The sequence below is a fragment of the Ochotona princeps genome, chromosome 11 (assembly GCF_030435755.1).
Source record: "Ochotona princeps isolate mOchPri1 chromosome 11, mOchPri1.hap1, whole genome shotgun sequence".
Classification (NCBI taxonomy): domain Eukaryota; kingdom Metazoa; phylum Chordata; class Mammalia; order Lagomorpha; family Ochotonidae; genus Ochotona; species Ochotona princeps.
In genome coordinates this window covers 49616698-49633838 of record NC_080842.1, presented here as the reverse complement: position 1 = coordinate 49633838, position 17141 = coordinate 49616698, and the positions used below count along the sequence as shown (strand labels likewise).

At 44.2% G+C, this 17141-nt stretch overlaps 1 protein-coding gene across 2 annotated transcripts in view; it reads right to left on the bottom strand.

Moving 5' to 3' along the window:
- RFC1 (replication factor C subunit 1) overlaps positions 1 to 17141 on the bottom strand; it is a 73126-nt gene that overhangs the window by 15899 nt on the left and 40086 nt on the right. For both annotated transcript variants that reach the window (XM_058670188.1, XM_058670187.1), the window contains exons 8-13: positions 15345 to 15432; positions 13979 to 14256; positions 10835 to 10942; positions 7306 to 7485; positions 5730 to 5834; positions 2083 to 2491 (exon numbers count right to left, since the gene is read on the bottom strand). In XM_058670188.1, coding sequence (XP_058526171.1) covers positions 2083 to 2491; positions 5730 to 5834; positions 7306 to 7485; positions 10835 to 10942; positions 13979 to 14256; positions 15345 to 15432 — 1168 coding nt within the window. The remainder of the gene's footprint in view (positions 1 to 2082; positions 2492 to 5729; positions 5835 to 7305; positions 7486 to 10834; positions 10943 to 13978; positions 14257 to 15344; positions 15433 to 17141) is intronic.

Genomic DNA, 17141 nt, shown 5'->3' with positions numbered 1-17141 from the left:
GAGTGCTTAATGAAATTCTTCTCCTTACCTCACCTCGACCCAAAATTAAACAAACAAACAAAAAAACACTTTAAAAATCTGATCTGAAACCGTAATTAGCGAGTTGGAAAGGGAGAGAGAGGGGATGGATGAATTTCTTTTCTAGAAAAGCACAAGCCAAGGAGTACACTGGGCTAAGGAGCATGCTGCCTGATCCTGCCTTCACCTCTGGGAGTGCTTCTACCAAGACTTAACCCGTCTCCTCCCTTGTAAAATGAGGATCCCAACAGGGAAATAGCCAGTAGGGGTGCCCTGAGGACAACGTGCTGAGGACACACTCACTGGCATCCTCAGTAAATATTAACAAGCACATGGTGCGATGTGTTAAGAAATGATAACGGCTTTCCACACCACAGGGCCAGTTCAGGTTTTGGCTGCTGTGCTTCCAGTTCATCTACCTGCTAATGTGCCTGGGAAGGCTAAAGAGATGATCCAGAATGTGGGTCTTTCCCACTCACACCAGAGACAAAGTGGAGTTCCAGGCTCCTGGCTTCAGCTCAGCCCCACTCTGGCATTTTCAGCCATCTAGGTGAACCAGTAAATGGAAGATTCTCTGCTTCTCTGTTTCTATCTCTACTTCTTTCGCCATTTCTCTGACATTCAAATAAGTGAAATATGTTTAAAAATGTATCAATGGGGTCAGCCCCATGGCATAGGGGTGCTGGTTCTAGTCCCAGATGCTCCACTTCCAATCCAGCTCCATGCTAACAGATTGGGAAAGCAGCAGAGAGCCCAAAGCCTTGGACTCCTGCACCTACTTGGGAGACCTGGAAAACCTCTAGCAACCATCTTCAGACTGGCCCAGCTCTGGCCATTGCAGCCACTTGGAGACTAAAGCAGTAAATCAAAGATCTGTCTTTCCCTCTCTATAACTCTGACAAAGTAAAATTAGATAAATCTTTAAAATGTGTGTGTGTGTGTCAACAAACATAATGACTATAAGAAAGAATAATAAATTGAAAATGTTGTGTCTGCAACTACTTCACATGGCTCAGAGCAGAACACCTGCTCTCTGATCACGTGTGTGTCAGGCACAAGAAGGGTGCCCTGCCACCAACTCAATAACTGAGAGCCCTGGTCAAACTGACCGCACACAGCCCTCAGGAAAGGGATGACAGCTCTTCTGGAGATTTAAACTCTTTTCCAGACACTTGAAACACAACTCCCACCTCCCTTTAAGGTAGACTTGATGTGGCTTAAGAAATGAAGACAGGGATTCAAGTCTAACTGAACCCTGTACCATACAATTACAGGACCTGTTATCAATAAATGGGCAGTGTCTGCAGCATCAAGCAACCCTTTCCTCCCCTCCCCAGACATTAATAACCAGGCCAGGGACACAGAGGAGATTCGCTTGCCTTCTCACTCCTGGCACATAATACCCCCCAGCTGAGCTGCAGCTTTTAAGGAAACACTAACATTCGCAAGCTGAATCCTCAGGTTCAAAACTACTTTGGGCACTAAATAGTCTGCCTTTTCACAGCCATGGTAAACAAGCATCGAAACTTCTGTAGAACCAAAGGCCTATCAAACTGGCCAAGAGCAAACCAGAGGAGCTAGTGGTCTTTTAGGTGGCCTTGAATACTGGCACATCCTTGCCAGTACTCACTCACTCTCAGAAGTCCTGCTCTGACCTGTCTTCAAAGCACATGTCACGGACTTCCTTTCCCTACTCCCTCAACCCCCAATACCCAATCTTCCCTTCCTCTAGCTGCATCCTAGCTGAGCTCCCAGTTATAGTTAAGCTCTTGCTCCAAGGACATGAATTCACATGCTCACTGCTGTGCACACACCTCCTTCTCCACAGCACCCAGTACTTAATCCCGAGACAGTAACTGGCATAATATTTAATGGGCCCGAATGCCCCCACCCTTCACAGCGTTTTGTTCACAACACACCTGGCTCAGAGAATGCTCTTAATAAATGCTTACTGGCAGATGAAATGAACCAATATTAAATTTTTGCACATGTGTGCAACTAAGCAGTTATATATTCATACACTCACAAACACACACACACAAATGGATTAAGCTGCACAATCACCATTTTTTTTCTCTTCAGGAGAACTCTTGTGCCAGTTTCGGAGCCAGCGGAGGAGTTTGTTGGCACAGCTCTGGTCACCTTGCTGCCCGATTATGGTCCTGAGTGAGGTTGGCTTATACTTATCGACCCAGAGCAAATGATCCAGTTTGCCTTCCCGACTGCCGTCGGCCCCAGTCCCGGTGCTGCTGTCCTCGGGGAGCTCCTCAGCCACCTGCTCCTGGAAGTCCAGGCTTCTATGCAACACACTTGTTTCCCCTGCTTCCTTGTTGGGTGATTCCAGAGAGCTGCCCTTCTGGGGAGTCAGCCTGCTCTTCTTGGATTCTGACTCCTTCCGAGTTGGACTGCTTTTTCTTTTCCCTTGGCTATTTTTTCGAGGTGTTCTCTCCAATTTGGACTTTTCTCTCTTCATCTTAAAAAGCAAAAAGGTGAGGCAAAATGGAATGAGACAAAATGTCTATCCCAGCATACTGAGACAGTTAAGCGAGCTGCCCAATCAGGTTTGGTCTTTCCACAACAGACACTGCAGGGTGTGGCAATCACCATCTTTCAAACTTCATAAAGTTTATTTAAAATGACAGCAAATTTTTTTTCTAGGTAGGAAATTTTAGTTTGAAAAAGCAGACTAAAGGGCTAAGAAGAGATTGTTTCAAAGTTCCTTGACTATTTAAAACTCAGTATCTCCGGGCCGGGCAGCGTGGCCTAGTGGCTAAAGTCCTCGCCTTGAGAGCCCCGGGATCCCATATGGGCGCCGGTTCTAATCCTGACAGCTCCACTTCCCATCCAGCTCCCTGCTTGTGGCCTGGGAAAGCAGTCGAGGACGGCCCAATGCACTGGGACCCTGCACCCGCGTGGGAGACCTGGAAGAAGTTCCTGGTTCCCGGCATCGGATCGGCGCACACTGGCCCGTTGCCGCTCACTTGGGGAGTGAATCATCAGATGGAAGATCTTCCTCTCTGTCTCTCCTCCTCTCTATATATCTGACTTTGTAATAAAATAAATAAATCTTTTTAAAAAAAAAAGTCAGCATCTCCAAAAAACTTGTATACAAATACTCATGGTACATTATCTTGCATATTAAAGACCAAAAATGGAAGCAACCCCAAAGTCCACTGACTGACGAACAGAAAAACAAAAGGTGGTATCTACCCCACACAAGAGGATATCATTCACTCATTAAAAATGATGCCTACTGGGCCCAGCGTGGTGGCCTAGCGGCTAAAGTCCTCGCCTTGAACGTGCCCCGGGATCCCATATGGGTGCCAGTTCTAATCCCAGAAGCTCTACTTCCCATCCAGCTCCCTGCTTGTGGCCTGGGAAAGCAGTCGAGGACAGCACAAACGCTTGGGACCCTGCACCCACGTGGGAGACCCTGAGGAGGTTCCTGGCTCCTGGCTTTGGATCGGCACAGCACCGGCTGTTGTGCTCGCTTGGGGAGTGAATCATCGGACGGAAGATCTTCCTCTCTGTCTCTCCTCTCTCTGTATATCTGACTTTGTAATAAAAATAAAATAAATCTTTAACAAAAAATGATGCCCACTACAACATGGGTGAACCTTTACAACATGCAAAGTCAAAGCAGCCAGATGGAAGGACACGCTGCCTGATTCCATTTACATACAACGTCCAAAACAGACAAATGCGCAGAGGTGGAAAGCAGAGGACTGCCTGACAGAAAACAGCAGTTTCTTTTCTGGATGATGCAGATTCAGAAATCAGGTAGGAGGAACAGCTGCATGTTCTTGTGAATATACTAAAAATCATGGGCTTTCATAATTTAGAAAGGTGAATCTTACAGAATACAAGTAATACCTCAACTTTGCAAGTCAATGTCCCTGTAGCAATGGCTGCTACAATTCATCTATGAATACTTTAATAGAAACCATACATTAGCACAGTCTTAAAAGTGTCTACTGGGCCCAAAGCGATAGCTAGGGGCTAATTTCTCTCCTTACACTTGCCAGGATCCCGTATTGGTATGGTTCGCATCCCAGCTGCTCCACTCCCCATCCAGCTCCCTGCTTGTGGCCTGGGAAAGCAGTGGAGGTCGGCCCAAAGCCTTGGGACCCTGTACCCACGTGGAGGACCTAAAAGAGGCTTCTGGATCCTGGCTTTGGATCACCTCAGTTCTGGCCAATGAGGTCACTTGGGGGGTGAACCAACAGATAGAAGATCTTTCTGTATCTCCTTCTTTCTGTATGTGTGTCTTTCCAATAAAAATACATAACTCTTTAAAAAAAATCTTTCAAGACAGTTCTCAATTTCAAGGAGGCACTTCAGTTTACTAGTAGAGAAACCCAGCAGATACACAACACCATGTGCAGAGGGCATGATATACTGAGAAGGACACAGCATCACTTCTGTGGTATTCTCACCAAAATCGAACACCCTCAATAAACTCACGGGAAAACCAACAACAGATCCACACTGAGAGACAGGCTACGGAACCAGCCAGTACTCATCAACAGCGTTAAGGTCATAGAAAACCAAGACTGAAGACAGTGGAGGAGACAAACACGCTCAGCGCAGTGTGGAACCCTGGACCAGAAAAACGTCAACAGGGGGAAATAAATAACACATAGTCTAACAATTCCTGTTACAACTGGACTATTATTACATAACCAAATCTTTCTCCAGATTTTTCCTAACTGACGTAAACTACCTGCACCTCTTACTTCCTGGGTGGCAGAGTTAGACATATGAATCTTGGGATGCTGACTCTCTTTTGAGTCCTGCATCTGAAAACAACAGATATACGATGGGAATGAATGAGGCTATTACTGGAAGAAACAGCGACAAAAGACGAAAGTGTCCTGAAAGCACTGTAGTCCTGGATCTAGTGGTCCCTGGAGCACAAAAACCCCTCCTACAATTGAGCTGTGTGAGCCAATATATTTTCCTTTTGGGCTAAAACTAATGCAAGCTTTTTCTGTCACAACTGAAAAAGTTTGAAATACTGCTAATTAAAAATGAATTTATCAGGGCCAGTGTTGTGGTATAGTAAATTAAATGGCCCCTGTAATGCCAGCATCCTATATGGATATGAGTTCGAGACCCAACTGCTCTATTTCCTACTCATCTCCATTCTTATAGCCCAGAAAAACAGTGGAGGATGGTCTAAGTGTTTGGGCCTCAGCACCCATGTCGGCTGAAGCAGCCCCAGGTTTCTGGTTTCAGCCAGGCATAGCCCCAACCACAGTGGCCATTTGGGGAGTAAATCAGCAGATGGAAGATCTCTTTGTGTCCCTCCTTTTCTCTAACTCTATCTTGCAAATAAATATACAAAAATTTTTAAAATTATCTATCATGCTGATACCTACAATACATCCTTTAAAGAACTCCTAAGCAATAACCTTTGCATAAAGTCAGTGAAAGAATACAGATGACTGGTTTAGTAAATAACAAATATATGGGAATCCACTGTCTCCTCCAACTCTCTCTCCACATTCCTTTGACAAGGAAAAGGCATATATCAAACAACGTATCATGAAGCAGAGGCCTTCATCCCTAGAAGACATGTAAAATTAGTTCACAGTGATAGAATGGCATGTTCATCTTTTAGCCAACTGGCTAAATCCAAAGTATGACTGTGTGAAATAGGGAAGTTTCTTTACAGGAACTTAATTAAACCAATTTCATTTTTCACAAACCTCAGCTTCAACTGCTATTTCATACTTGGACTTCTTCCCTGGCATATTTCGAATCAGATCCAATAGGCCATCTTCATCAATAATTTTTGTCCCTAAGGCTGCTGCCTGTTGAACAAAAAAAATGCAAATCATCAAAACTACAAATGATCCATTCCTTTCAATAGAAAAAAAAGAACAAGCCACATTCACTGAACAGAAGCATTATTAAAATGACAGACACGTTCCCTGGGAGTGGCAGATGGGCCACTGAAGTATCACATCTCTACTTCTCTGGATGGCTTCATCTTTCCTCCGCTGAAAGGACAAAGCCACTAACCAGGGCCTAAATTCAGCTCTTCACACCCCTCCCACGCTTGACTCCCCCCCGGCACCACTCCACTGTGTCTGCTTCCAGCGATGATGGACTAGGACTGGTGTGAGACCATCAGAAAGATATTGATTCTCCCAATCACCCTTCAGCCCTGAATGCCAGGTAACAGCTCCAGTCAATGAGGTGGACTTCCTCAAGACATACTGCTGAAAAAAACTCCTGGGCTGCCAGTCATGGCTATTATGACACCCTGCCACTGCTCTCTCTCTCCTGCCTGAGTGCCGACTTGAATGCCTAGAGCTCCAGCTAATAGGCAACCACAAGACCATGTGAGAGCCCAGACTCAGCATACTAAAGGTGACAGAGGCGACAGCAGGAACTCGCCTGGCTTGGCTTCATTATTGAGCTGTGGACCATCCCCAGCACGGGAATTTGCTGGATGAGGAAAATAAAGCAGCTGTTAGTTTAAACCAAGATGATTTGGGTATTCTATTACTTGGAGTTAGAATCCTACCTGATACACTTGTCTCTTTCCCTAAGAGTATTGCTATGGTTTGGGTTTAGTTTGATGTTGGGAACTTGCTCCTTCTGGGTGGAGGTTCTAGAAGGCAGCCTGTGGCCTTTTGGGGCCCAGTGCACGAGATCCTTTGGTCAACAGGGCCCTCCCTGCTCTCCCTCAAAGCGGTGATGGGCTGGCTCTCGGGCCCTTGGTGAGGTCTCACCAGCACAGGTAGTTCCAGAAGCCTGCGCCTGGCCCAAACCAGCATCCCACTCTCGAATGTGATCGTCCCTGCTGTGTGCATACGGAGAGCGACCACAGAGCTCGCAGTGGTGCCTCACTGTTTGGACTTCCAGCACCCAAACCTCTCAACTAAGTAAACCTCTCCTCAGGCCACTCACCTCAGGTCTTCTGTTATAGAAATAAAACACGGACTGAGACAAACTCCCAATGTAAAACAAATGCAGATGGGTATGCCATGGCACATATAGGAATACCTAAGACTAAAAGAACACTGTATTTGTTTCATCATCATAAAAAGAATTCAACTAGAAGACACTAAGCAAGTCAGGGACTGTGCTTCAGTTAGAAAATCAAACTCCTGACGTCTGAGGCAAGAACACTTCCGTAGAAAAGAAAAACACTGTTTTTTTTACTTCATTTGGTGAATGGGAGGTGGGGGGGAGGGAGTTTTATCCCAAACGGCCACACCACCAGGCTGCAGAGACAAGCGAGCACAGCCCACGCGGAGAACACGAGGAACCCACCTTGTCGCTCTTGGACTGCCCGCTGTCACGACCCATGACGAGGTAGTTGGTTTTCTTGCTGACGTTTCCTGTCACTTTCCCTCCGTAACGCTCAATCAGAGATTTGGCTTCATCCCGTTCAATGGACTCCAGCACTCCTGTGATTACAAACGTCAGCCCTTCCAAGCAATTGTCAGCTCCCTGAAAATCAAATTGTTCACAGAGAGGAAATGACACAGAGGCTTTTCAAGGACAAATCTGGCATCAAAATGCCAGTAAGTTGATTCTTCTCTTGTGACATCATGAATAACTTCAGTATGAAAAAACTGCTGGAAATTTACAGCAAGGACCTGAAAACAAACCCTCAAAGACTTTCATGCAGCTAACACTGAGTTTACTTAGCAATGGAAAACATATCCACTAGAGATAACAAAGCTTAGTAAAATTACTCATACACTTTCTGTTATGCTTTTTTATTGATATTACTAATTTGCATAACTAATTTTACTACAGAAATCCCTACTGTTTCTAAATAGGGAAAGTTTTGGATATGAAAAGCTATAAATAAGCTTGAGTACTTGTCCTCTGTGCTGATGACAAACCTAACAATCTGCCAGCAACCTAACACAAGATCAAACCTAGAAAAAGTAACTCAGATAATACAAGAGACACTGCAAAGACAGTCAGATGAGGAATATTCTGAACCCTAACCGTAACTATGCATAACTTCAGAGAAATTACAGTCAATAAATAAAATGAGAATTATGTATGACATTCCAGATTATCATTCTTTGACTAAAGAACTGAAATCAACTGATTTAAAAGAGGCTTGAAAACAGCAAAATAATACTCAAAGGCTATCTCAATATACGTTCAATCTTCCTCTATTCAGGAAAAGAATTTTTCTTGCAAGAGAAAAAGAAATACCATGAATCTGCGAAAACAGTTTGACTAACAACATCTCAAGGTCCCTTCAAGTCATCGCCTCTAACACCACAAACATTTAGATCCTCCTGGAAAATTCCACATGTAAGTCGCTAGGTCCCCACACCTCAATCATCCATCACCTCCCAAAGTCTCCCCCACTGTGGCTCTCAGCCTCATCTAGCCAAACTCGGGACTTCTAGCAGCCCCAGCAAACCCTTCCATGTCACAGCAGCTCCACAGCCCCATTCCAGCAGGGGCAAACATCCAACACTACCAGCCTCTTCTCCAACATCATCTCCTCAGCTCTGCCCTCCGGACCCTGGTCCTTCGAGGGCCACTGCTTCCTCCACTCCCACTCACCAGCTACACCATCCTCACCCTCTCATTACGAGCAGAGCTAATAACCTCCCTATGTAGCCACGCACATCAAGCAACAAGAAAGTTAAATGCACATGGATCTCCCCAGAATTCTCCTCCTGCATTTGATTATGCTTCTCTTTCTACTATTAACTTCAATCTTTCCATTTGTGCTGAGATCTGTCTCATGAGCAAAAATCTTCTTTTAAATATCTACTATTGGGCATGGCATCGTAGTCTAGCAGCTAAATTCCTCACCTTGCACGCACCAGGAACCCAAAGCCTTGGGATCCTGCACCTGCGTGGGAGACCCGGAAGAGGCTCCAGGCTCCTGGCTTCGGATAAGCTCAGCTTCGACTGCTGGCGACCACTTTGGGAGTAAATCAGCGGACGGAAGATCTTTTGTCTCTCCTTTGCCCTATAATTCTGACTTTCCAATAAAAAATAAATTAAAAAAAAAAACTACTATCTTATTATGCATTTTCCCCCTAAATCTCATCTTCCATGTCTAGATAAAATTCTCTCCTCTTCACAATCAAACTTACCAAAAATAGTATCTACCTACACTGTCTCCATTTTATCTCTGCACACGATTCAACCCACTTCCATTAGGCTCATTCTCCACCATTTTGTTAAGACTGCTGCTGCCAAGGTCACAAGGGGCCACTGCTCACAGTTCTAAGCACAACAGACAAGTCATGGTGACCTCTTTCCTAAGATCTCCACAACATGACACACCTCCCCACTCAGTCAGGATAACCAATACAGTCCCCCTGCTCTACTTCCCAAACACCAGCTTTATCAGCTTTTTCTCCTTCTCTGTGGCTACTGTCTCTCCGTGGCCCTTTGGCTTGTGTCATCACCTCAAGGGGGAGCTGCCAGATGGTACTGACTCCTTCAAGAATTATCCAAGTGTGTGGGACCCGAGCTGCAGTCTGTTCAGCAGCCGTGAGGCACCTCACACACCTTGCCTGAAGCACAGCATGGCCAACAATGAACTCGCCAGCTCCCAGGACGGGCTCTCCCGCCTACCGCATCAGCCTTCACTCGGGTGCAAAGATAACCCCCTCCCCTCACCCACCTTGCCCATCGCCAACCATCACCAGGTCCTGAAGGGTTAAGGCCTCCAATGAAATCACTTCACTTTTCAGCACTTGCCCTTGACACAAGTTCCTACCCTTGCTCACAGCTCTACGAATCCACCTGCATGCCTGTCCCTGCCACTGCCCTCCACGCTCAACAGGCAGAGGCGACAGCTCTAAAATGCAGATCTATTCATGTTATTCTCCCCTGTTGAAGCTCCTTTTCTTAGGCAGGTCCCTCAACATGCAGGCTCATTGCCACCTTCAGTCACCCTTATCTCCTGGTCACCATGCCCCAACAGTATCACTTTCTCCCAGTGCCTCAAACACAACAGCCACACTCCTTCCCACCTCATGGACGTGACACACTATGGCCCCTCTGCCCACATCATTGTGTCTTTACCACAGAAACCCCCTTTAGCTCTTCTAGGTTCCTTGTAAGTGTCACTTACTCCGCCTGCTCACCAACAGCCAGAAGCTTCTGCTGCCCTAAAGCCATCTTAGGCTTTCTTCTCAAGGTTCATGTGACAATTTCAACTGTTTCCTTCCTTAAACTCTAAGTTCCATCAAGCACCTAGGTGAGCAGAACAGCCTTAGGCTTCTCACACTATATTCTGAAAGTGCAGCCCCTCCAGGGTGACTTGTTATTTAAAGGAAAACTTTTTCAAGATTCAGGCAGTAGAGCCCGAAGCGGTGGCCTAGTAGCTAAATCCTCGCCTTGCACACACCAGGATCCATATGGGCGCTGGTTCATGTCCTGGCTGCTCCACTTCCTTCCAGCTCCCTGCTTGTGAACTGGTAAAGCAGTGGAGGACGGCCCAAAGCCTTGGGACCCTGCACCCACATGGGAGACCCAGAAGAGGCTCCTGGCTCCTAGCTTCAAGATCGGCTCAGTTACAGCCATTGTGGTCATCACTTGGGGAGTGAATCAGTGAAAGAAGATCTTTCTCTGTCTCTCCTCTCTGTAAATCTGAATTTCTAATTAAAAAAAAAAAAAAAAAGAAAGAAAGAAAAGAAAAGAAAGGAATCAAGCATTGGCTTAGAATGTGAATAAACACCCCAAACTCCAGGAGCCAATGGGCGAGGCTTCCCTCATTGATCTGTATTAATTTCCTGCCACTGAGCACAGAACAGGTACCCACAGGACAGGCCCTTGCACCACAGCAGGCTCCCGGCACTCTTACCTTGGGGATCTCCTTGGAGCCCAGGGCTTTGGGACCTTCCCGATTTAAGTAGCTTCGATAAGCTTGATAGTTAGTGCGTTTCTTTTCAGAATCTTCAGGACTTAAAGACTTTTGGAAAAGAAGATTAGAAAAGGTTACACAAAATGTACACAAATCTTAACAATTTTATACGTATCTAGAAATTAAAAAGTCATTAACGATCACGTACTCCTCCTTACGTATGCCTGACTTACACGGATTTCATCCGATCTTCTCAAAACTGTCCACTCCCTAAAGACACATTCCCCAGAACAGGTTAAGGGCAAAAGATTAGGGCCAGCTCAAAGCAAAGAACTAGGGAAAAGGTTTTCTTCCAGACACTTCTATGAATCTTCAATTCTATTCCATGATCTATCCATATTTTTAAAGAATAAATGTTTCCTCAAGGGCATCTGATCATACAAGATTTCCCAAGTTTGTCCTATGAGCTTGCTGCTCCTAAACGCCCCCTTATCCCTAGGCAGTGGGACACACACAAGCTCCAGGTACACAGGCAGCTGCAACAGGGTCAGTCGGCTCTGGGCACACACACAGCCCTGCCACTACGCCCTGCTAGATTTTCTCTCTCCTTGAATCTGGCTCCTCTTGTTCCCATCCCAGGGTATCTCTGATACATCCCATATCCAAGTATCTGATTCAGACAGATGGAATATGGCCAGAATAGTCAGACTGGCAGAAGAGGGGTTCAAGAGAATTCTGATTTAAATGGACTGGAAACCATTTTGCTGAGTGAAATCAACCAAACACAGAAAGACAAATACTATAAGCTTTCTCTCATACGTGAAAGCTAATATTTATCTATAATGTAATTGTGATTTAAGAATCACTGCAAGAGTCTGTTGCTTTTCTACTTCCTATCTTAGCTTATTTTTAACTTGCAAGCAAGCCCAAATATCTTTTAGGAATAAACAAAACCCTGCTGCTTTAAAATAAACGGTTAACCAAAACAGTTAAGCTAGTTTGGCTATGAGTTAACCAAGCCACTATGGAAAGCTAAATGGCTCCACCCCTGGCCTGTAACAATGTAATCCACACAGCACAGTACGTCCATGCTGGGTGATGAGCTAATCCAAATACAGCTGTTCAGACCCCAGGCCCTCGGAGACCACATCTTAAGGAAGAAAGTTTCACAAGAGAGCCTAATTCATTTTTCTATAGGGAAAAAAAAATCTCAATTATAAATTATTCGCAAACTCTGAAGCACACCCACTGATGAAGTTGAAGTTATCTAAGATCAACTGAATTCATGAAATAAGCTCCACTGTCACCAAATCCACTTAAGTTCTCTGAGCTATTCCTATTCCAACTTTGAAAACTACAGTGGAAAATAATGGCATCATTTAAAAATTCCCTCATTTCATAAAAATAGGCAGCCTTTGTAAACTAAATATGCTTACTGGGCCAGAAGAAAAGCATTTGTCCACCAAGTAAGTATTTAGTGAAGAAAAATCTGAGACCAAAAAGTTAATTGTCCCTTTAAGCATATTTATGATCACTGTCCACAAACAAAACATTTTGAATCATCAGCATTTCATGGTTCTGCACTAAAAACTAATGGTGATGAGCAGTTAAAATAGACAATATTTGCCTCTAATGCTAAGTGCCTAAGAGGCAAGAACAAATAGTGGCTTCTCATTACAAATCTAATATGGTTCCAAACTAAAGACTGGCAGATGGAAGAAATCACTAGCTTCCCAAATATATCTGAAAACAAAATTTCCATAAAGCATTCATTATTTCATTTTTTTCTGTGAAAAACAGTTTCAGCATTACAACACTGTTAAGAGCAAAAAGGTGTAAATTCAGGACAAATTTCAGTAACAATTATTTTAATAACAACAGCTGCTAACTTTTATAGCATTTATGTCACAGGCTGTTTTATGTACTCTTTACAATAACCTTGTGAAATACTTGACTTTAGTATTTTTGGTTTTCTGAAGACTTATTTATGTGAAAGGCAGAGCTAAAGACAGAGAGAGAGAGAGAGAGAGAGAGAGAGAGAGAGAGTCAGTCTTCTACTTGCTGGTTCTCTCCTTAGATGGCCACAGCAGCTGGGATGAGCCAGACAGATACACATGGAGAATATGGCAGCTCACTGGGTACCATAGCACAAGAAAGAAAACAGAACAAATTGGACAACTATCCCAGCCAAACTATGACAGCAAATATGTGGGTGAACTGTGTCAGCTAACGCACACTGGAAGAATTTCCTCATCCATGGAATCAACAGCATTGCAGAACTATCACAACCACCTAGGCAGAACCCTTGGAGTGTGTGCCACATCGGGACCTTGGGTTGATACCGGGTGGCCTTCCTCATCCCTGGGTGCTGAGGTGGTCACGGGGCTGGATGTGGCTTCTCCCCTTATCTCCCCCTTCCTCCCAGAAACAGGAAGAAGAGAAAATTCAGAAACAATGATCATACCCACTTTTCCCTAACCCTGGATCCTTCCTACCCTGATCAACAATGTAACAACACCTAAAATTAAAAAAAAAAAACACTGCACCAGAATATGGCCCAAGATGGGGCCCCTGCCACCCACACAGAAGACCTGAAAGAAGTTCCTGACTCCTGGCTTCAGCCTGGCCATTGAGGCCATTTGGGGAGTCAACCAGCAGATGACAGATCTCTCTGTAACTTTGTCTTTCAAACATATAATTAAAAAAAAAAAAAAGGTACTGCTACAATGACTTAGAAAATTAGAAATAAAACCTGAGTGGCTAGCATTGTGGTATAATGCCCATCCCACATCAGAGTGCCAGTTCAATGCCCCACTCCTCTACTTCCAATCCAGCTTCCTACTAATGCACCGAAGAAGGCAGTGGAAGATGGTTAAGTACTTGGGCCCTTGTCATTCATATAGAAGAGCAGGATGGAGTTCTTGGCTCCAGGCTTTGAACTGGCTTACTCCTGGTTGTGACCATTTGGGGAGTCACCCAGGAGACAAACAGCATCTCTCCCTCCTTCCTCCTTCTTGCCTTTCCTCCCTCCTTCATACCATCTTTCAAACAAAGACATCAACTTTTTTAAAAAGTAAAAATGATCAAAATCACATAAACACAAATTCACAGTCCTAAAATAAATACATATTATAAAATGCCTACCTCTTTCTTAGCTGGAGAACTTTTGGCTTTCTTAGGAGTTTTGGTCTCTCCTTTCACTTCAACAGCATTCTCTTTTCTTTTTGAGGCCAGAGGCTGTGTTTCCTTACTGCAACTCTGCTCTCTCATTTTCATCGCGGACAGCTTAGCACTGGCCTTCGGGGAAGAGGACACCTCTGCTCGGAGGGCTGCGGACTTGGGAGGCCGCAGGGCTTCCTCTGGCCCACCGCACTTTGTCTGCTTCTTAGGACTGCAGCTGTTTCTTCCATCTGAAAATTGTTCTGTTTTTACCAAGAAAAAAAGAAAGGATATGACTGCTATTTTTGGAAAAGGATAAAAACTAGTCTTTCATTTTTCAGTACAGTAATCTTAGTGCATGATAGGATATGATGATTTGAAAACATTTGCTTTTAGTTCTTTATACATTTTTTTTAATGAAACATTTGTAGGCTATTTCCTTGCCTTGCCAGTTCAAATTAAGAGACTGGTCTAGATGTTCTCATATAAACTCATCTTTTGATATAGCCTAAGCTAAATCAAATGATTTGTACATTCCAAACACTTATTCTGAAATTCGTACACTGAAAACATACTGACTAGAATACGTCACATAAAAATCCTGTTTTGGGCTAACACTTACACCTGGCAGTTAAGATCCCCACTTCCTACACTGGAGAACCTGGGTTCAATTTCTGCCACTGGCTCCTGACTCAACCATCCTGTTAAAGCAGGCCCTGGGAGCAAGTGGCGAAGGCTCCAGTAACTGGGTCCCTGCCAAATATAAGGGAGACCTGAATAGAGTTCCTAGCTCCCAGTTTCAAATGTCAGCCCAGCCCTAACCACTGCAAGCATCTGGGGAGTGAGAGAGCAGAGGGGAGTGCCTTCCTCTAAAGGTAAAGACAATAATCCATAACAAAATGAGAACCCAAACTCCTGAGCTGTCAAGACCAGGAGATAACATAGCCACAAACTGACTTGTAAGATTAAAGCCATCCATACTGGCCAACTGTAAAATATCAGAAACAATACATAAAACCTACAATCGGTAGGAGTTCGTCCAATAACCTGGTCCAAAATAAGTCAATTTTATTGAATTATCTCTTCTGAGAGAAGCTCAAAACATACAGCTCTTCATCCTCACATACTGAATTTCCACAATTTGCCCTAAATCCAAAAGTAACAAGAAGCTAAGAGCTATAATACATCTCTCAAAATAGTTCCTATCCAAATAGTTTTTCAAAGAACATACTCTAATGGCTATGACATGACGTCTAACAATGTAATTATTGTACAGAATGCTTCAACAAGGTTATCGTGATTTTTCTTCAGTACAAAGAAATGCTCAATCTTGATTTTGTGCTAAGATTACCTTTCTGAGGATGGTTATGTTTTTCTGCTTTACTTAAATTGGTCTGAACAGATGAAAACATTTCTCCCTCGTCTGTGTCCTTTTGAACCTAAACAAATTTTTAAAATGTCAAACATGACTAATAAAAGAAAAACTATTACCATAAAAATCTGTTGCTAAATCAAAGTTTTAAGATTGCCTTCTATCAAGTAGGACAATTATGATCATCTGTCATGCATTCACCCAGGGAATTTCCAGGACAAACATATGTGTCTTATTACACTCTTTACAGATGAACAAATAGGTAAAAGGGTATAAACATAAATTTATAAAAAGTATCCCAAGAGCCGGAGCTGTGGTGCAGTGGGTAAAGCCAACACCTGCGATATTGGCATCCCATATGGGTGCTGGTTTCAATCCCAGCTGTTACGCTTCCAATTCAGCTCCCTGCCAATACTCCTGGGAAAGCAGATGACTGTCCAAGTACTTGGGCCTTTGGCACCCACACGGGAGACCAGGATGAAACTTCTAACTCCCAGTTTGAATATGGCCCAAGATTGGCCATTGAAACCATTTGGGTAGTGAACCAGCAGATGAAAGATCAATTCCTCTCTCTCTCTCTCTCTCTAATTCTGCCTTTCAAATAAATTATTCAAAATGGTCCCAATTCATCCTATCACACAAATTTGGAGACATTAACTCTGTTTCTTTTATCTCAATTTTCAATCTGCTAGCGTTAAGCAATAAAAAACAAAAATCTCCAAAGATTTAAATGAAAACAAACTAAAGCTAAAAAGAGAAACAAGACAGTACTCTTTCCAAAATGGAAAAATAATATTCCCCGCATGGTTTCCTGAGAAGTGCCTCTCCTAGAGAGGTCAAGGGGAGGCGTCAGAGCTGCTGCGAAGACATCAATGGATGCCTCTGTCCCACACCTTAGTGCCTGGCTCGGGAACTGACTCTGTGCTTTTAGTCAAAGCACTGCCAAGGGGCAACCATGGAGGCTCCGGCTCTGGAGCCCTGTGAGAGCCCTGGCTTGAGTTCTGGGATCCCAGTTTCTGTCTAGACCATCCCCAGCTCTTGCAGGCATTTGGTAGGGGACAGGAGTCTACAGAGAGAAGACCTCTCTTCATCTCTTTCTCTGTCCTTCAAATAAATATTTAAACAATCAAACAAAAACAGAAGATACAAATTGAAACGCAGGCCACAATTTTTACAATAATTACAATTTGGAGGCCACCGTTGTGGTACAGCATGTTAAGCCACTAGCCTATGATGCCAGCATCCCATATGGTTAGCAATTCTAGCACTGGCTGCTCTGCATTTATATATCTTTTTTTTTTTTTTTTTTTCTTTTGGAAAGGCAGATATACAGAGAGAAGGAGAGACAGAGAGAAAGATTTTCCATCCACTGGTTCACTCCCCAAGTGACTGCAATGGCCAGAACTGAACCAATGCAAAATCAGGAACCAGGCGCTTCCTCTGAGTCTCCCACACAGGTGCAGGGTCCCAAGGCTTCAGGCCATCCTTTATTTCTTTTCCAGGCCACAAAATGGAGCTGAATGGGATGTGGAACAGTCAGGATACCAACCAACATCCATATGGGATCCCAGGGTGTGCAAGGCAAGGATTTAGCCACTAGGCTATCCTGTCAGGCCCAGGTGCTCTGCTTCTGATCCAGTTCCCTGCTAATACATTTGGGAAGACAGCAGAAAACAGCTCAAATGCTTGGGCCCCACCACCCACGTAGGAGACCCAGCTGGAGTTCCTGGCTCCTGGCTCCTGGCTTTGGCCTAGCATAGCCCTGGCCATTTCATT